The 4673-nt window shown below is 58.0% G+C and overlaps 1 protein-coding gene across 1 annotated transcript in view; it reads left to right on the forward strand.

The window, feature by feature from the left end:
- Positions 1–4393: 4393 nt before the first annotated feature.
- The window catches only part of LOC131894217 (putative elongin-A3 member C), a 1307-nt gene continuing 1027 nt past the window's right edge, over positions 4394–4673 (forward strand). The window contains exon 1 of the mRNA XM_059244448.1: positions 4394–4555. Coding sequence (XP_059100431.1) covers positions 4394–4555 — 162 coding nt within the window. The remainder of the gene's footprint in view (positions 4556–4673) is intronic.

The raw sequence follows: 4673 nt of genomic DNA on the forward strand, positions 1-4673 counted from the left end.
GGTGGGCGGAAAGCGCCGCCTGTGTGTCTCTGGAGCAGGCAGGGAAGCCTGCCCAGGTTCCCCGGAGAGGGCGGCCAGGAGCTTGAGCAGGAGCAGAGACCCCAGGAGCAGGCTCTGCAAAGTCTGGGCTCTCCAACCGGGCGGGCTGGCAGCAGCGGGTGGGCGGGCTGGCGGGCTGGCGGGCTGGCTGGCTGGTGGGCGCCCTTTCCGGCCAAAGGAGAGAGCAGGTCTGGTCCAGAGTGATTGCCAGCAATTCCAGGGCAGAGAGCATCCTCGGGTCACCTCCGAGAGAGCTTCTTCTTGTAATCCCTGAGGACCTTGGCCATGAGCGGGGCAGGTCTCTTCTTAGGCTGGGTCTTGTTGCAGGGAGCCCTCCGTGGCGGGCGCTGGGCAGAGGCCTCCTGGCGGCTGCTCATTTCGGAGGAGGCGGCCCCTCGGGCTGCAGACTCTGCCTGCTGGCCTGGGCAGAGTCTTGAACCTTGAGCCTGGAAGGCTATCATCTTGGTTTGGCGGCCTCCGGGCTTCTTGGCTTGCGCGCCTTGGAGGCGGGCTCTCAGAGCTTGCAGCCTCAGCTCAGGAGACTCCTGCAGCTGGAGGATTGTGGCGCTGGCAGTCTTGGTGTGCATTGCCTTGCCCCTGTGTGTCTGTGTCTGGTGACGGGACTCCTCCCCTTGCTGCCAGGGCTCACTTTCTTCCGCTGTGTCTTGGCAGCCAGTTTTCCAGGGGCAGTCAAGGGGTTCAGCAAGGCGCCCTCGCTGCGAGTTCTGCAGGAGCCTGGCAGGTGCACGACCCGAATAGACTGGCGTCCTGAAGTGGGTCCTGCGCACCCAAGCCAAGACCAAGTCTTGGTCAGTGTGCAAGGAAGAGTGCTCCGGGCCACCCAGCGGGAAGCCATCTTGGAGACTGGAAGCCTCTTGTGCAAGGGGATGCCCAGAGAGGACGCCAGGGTCGTTGGGATCTTGGCAACTCGGAGACTTGCCAAGGGGCACCTTGGCTCCAGGGCTAAGGGCCTCAGCTTTCCGGGTTCTTTTTCCCCTCCTCTTGCACCCAGTCAGCTGCAGCTGCAGAGCAGAGGAAGGAGGAGAGCTGTGAGAGTTGAGGCAGGCCTCCAAAGGATCAGCTGGGGCCGCCACAGGCACCCGCTTCTGTGCAGCTAGCTGTGGCTCCCCTAAGGACACTCTTGGCCTCTTGCTTCCTCTTGGCTCCAGCCTTGGGCTGCTAGTCACCCTTCGCTGGAGGCTTGTGTGTGGGCTTAGGCTCGCTCCAAGTACCGGGCTCGGGCTCGGGCTCGGGCTCGGGCTCGGGCTCGGGCTCGGGCTCAGGCTCGGGCTGGGGCTCAGGCTCCGGACAGGACTTGAGTGTTTGCTGCTGCTGCTGCTGCTGTTGCTGCTGCTGCTGCTGCTGCTGCTGCTGACATGGAAGACCTCTGTCCCATCTTGTCTGTGTTTCCTTGGCGCGGACTCACGGGGCTTGTCTTCTGGCCAGTTTCGGGGCCGCAATGTCATCAGGCTCAAGGCGAAGGCAAAGTCCGCCAGGTCTGGCTCAGGATGGGGCTCAAACTGGGACCTCTCTGACCAAATGGCCGCTAAGTCCTTGGCAAAGGGGACCAGGAGCTGCTCTTTCCTCAAGAGCTCCATGGTCTGCTCGAAGTTCATCTCTGCCAGGGTGTCACGGAGCTTGGGCAGGGAAGAGAGTTTCTGGAGGGTTTGGTAGAGCTTGCTTGGCTCTGTCTCCGTGCACAGGTGCCGCTGCAGCTCCAGCAGGGCTTCTGCGCTGGAGGAGGCGGCCTCCATGTCCACTGATGAAGATCCGAGGGGGCACCCCGGAAGCCCCAAGGTTGACTGGACAAGCCCTCTGCCTGGGGACGCGACGACGGGCTCTCAGGAGCAGAGGACACTGGGCTGGCCTGCGAGTCAGCTGGCACTCTCTGCCTCACTGCTGCTCTGTGCGACCCTCCTTCCCCCCTTGCTTTGAAGGCGGTGGGTGGGCGGAGCTCCCTCACCACTGCCCAATCAAACACCTAGGCTGCATCGGCTGGGCACGCCCTTTCCGACTTACAGGTCTCTAAGCCACACCCACAGACCAAATCTCTTGCCTGATCTTCATCTCCTGGGGGGTGGGGGTGGGACCCGCGGGGAGGGGGAGAAAACAAGCACAGAGACCTGATGGGTTCCAGGCCACTGTCTCCCTTACAGGTGACCCCTGCGACTTGGGACCCTAATTAGGAACTTCTGTCTGCTTTGGGCACAGTGCGCTCACAAGCGGTTCATGCCAGCCTAGGGTGCATCCCATAGATGGCAACTAATCACACTGCTTGTGCCACAAAAAGATAGAATCCATTCTGCCACACCCACCACCCTGTCTCTCTCTCTCTTACTCTCTCTGTCTCTCTCTTGGTCTCGCTCCCTCTTTCACTTGCTCTTCCTTTCTAGGTTTCTCTCCCACTCCTTCTCTCTCTCTCTTTCACTCACAGACACACTAGCACATGCACGTGCACACACCCACACACACCAATATCCTTTTCTCCTCCTCGCCCCAATTTTTTTTTTTTGTTTTTGTTTTTGCACATAGGGTTTCTCTGTGTAACAGCCCTGGCTGTCCTGGAACTTGCTTTGTAGACCAGGCTGGTCTGGAACTTACAGAGATCCACCTGCCTCTGCCTCCCTGAGGGCTGAGATTAAATGGGTGTGTCACCACAACCCACCCTTATCCACTTTTTTTACACACCCACACAGCCAAACAGACACATAGTTTCACCTACGTACTTTCTTTTTAGGATCTTGATGTTCAATTTCATTGCCTTTTCTTTGGACTCAGTTTTAGCTTCTCTTGTTTCAATTTTACCTTTTGGTGCTTGTGGACTACATGCCGAACTCTCCTGCAATATTTATGTATCAGCTCTTTATGTACCTTTGAATCTAGAAGTCTAGCTATCCGTTTCTCTATATGTTGATCTGTAGGGATGTGTGCACAATTATCTTTATAACGGATTAGTTAGGTGATGGAAGGAAAGGTGCAGTCCTGACTGGGGAGGAGGAGGGGCTGGAATCAGCTTCAATCCTTAGCTGTTTGTAAATTGACTGCACGGGTGAATCAAGAAGTTGAGTGTGTCCCTCTGCAACCACCGAGTTCCAATGGAAGAGGAAGGCAAAGGAAGGTCTGGGTTCTTGGTGCTCTTCTTTTTTCTTACTCATTTTTTTGTTTGTTTGTTTATTTATTTATGTATGTATCTATGTATGTATCTATCTATGTATCCATGTATCTATCCATCATCTATCTATGTATCTCTCTATTTATTTATTTATTTATTTATTTATTTATTTATTTATTTATTTCCTTTGACGCCAAGGTGTTGGGCACTCGAGTTCTTGGGAAGGGGTTGGGTGGAGGGAAAGTCCAAAGTGCAAAGTTGAGTGTTTGCTCTGGGAAGCCAGGTCTTTTTGCGGATGGCAGTCTAGGCGCTCCCAGGTGGGCGGAAAGCGCCGCCTGTGTGTCTCTGGAGCAGGCAGGGAAGCCTGCCCAGGTTCCCCGGAGAGGGCGGCCAGGAGCTTGAGCAGGAGCAGAGACCCCAGGAGCAGGCTCTGCAAAGTCTGGGCTCTCCAACCGGGCGGGCTGGCAGCAGCGGGTGGGCGGGCTGGCGGGCTGGCGGGCTGGCTGGCTGGTGGGCGCCCTTTCCGGCCAAAGGAGAGAGCAGGTCTGGTCCAGAGTGATTGCCAGCAATTCCAGGGCAGAGAGCATCCTCGGGTCACCTCCGAGAGAGCTTCTTCTTGTAATCCCTGAGAACCTTGGCCATGAGCGGGGCAGGTCTCTTCTTAGGCTGGGTCTTGTTGCAGGGAGCCCTCCGTGGCGGGCGCTGGGCAGAGGCCTCCTGGCGGCTGCTCATTTCGGAGGAGGCCGCCCCTCGGGCTGCAGACTCTGCCTGCTGGCCTGGGCAGAGTCTTGAACCTTGAGCCTGGAAGGCTATCATCTTGGTTTGGCGGCCTCCGGGCTTCTTGGCTTGCGCGCCTTGGAGGCGGGCTCTCAGAGCTTGCAGCCTCAGCTCAGGAGACTCCTGCAGCTGGAGGATTGTGGCGCTGGCAGTCTTGGTGTGCATTGCCTTGCCCCTGTGTGTCTGTGTCTGGTGACGGGACTCCTCCCCTTGCTGCCAGGGCTCACTTTCTTCCGCTGTGTCTTGGCAGCCAGTTTTCCAGGGGCAGTCAAGGGGTTCAGCAAGGCGCCCTCGCTGCGAGTTCTGCAGGAGCCTGGCAGGTGCACGACCCGAATAGACTGGCGTCCTGAAGTGGGTCCTGCGCACCCAAGCCAAGACCAAGTCTTGGTCAGTGTGCAAGGAAGAGTGCTCCGGGCCACCCAGCGGGAAGCCATCTTGGAGACTGGAAGCCTCTTGTGCAAGGGGATGCCCAGCGAGGACGCCAGGGTCACTGGGATCTTGGCAACTCGGAGACTTGCCAAGGGGCACCTTGGCTCCAGGGCTAAGGGCCTCAGCTTTCCGGGTTCTTTTTCCCCTCCTCTTGCACCCAGTCAGCTGCAGCTGCAGAGCAGAGGAAGGAGGAGAGCTGTGAGAGTTGAGGCAGGCCTCCAAAGGATCAGCTGGGGCCGCCACAGGCACCCGCTTCTGTGCAGCTAGCTGTGGCTCCCCTAAGGACACTCTTGGCCTCTTGCTTCCTCTTGGCTCC

The sequence above is a fragment of the Peromyscus eremicus genome, chromosome 17, assembly GCF_949786415.1.
Source record: "Peromyscus eremicus chromosome 17, PerEre_H2_v1, whole genome shotgun sequence".
Lineage (NCBI taxonomy): Eukaryota > Metazoa > Chordata > Mammalia > Rodentia > Cricetidae > Peromyscus > Peromyscus eremicus.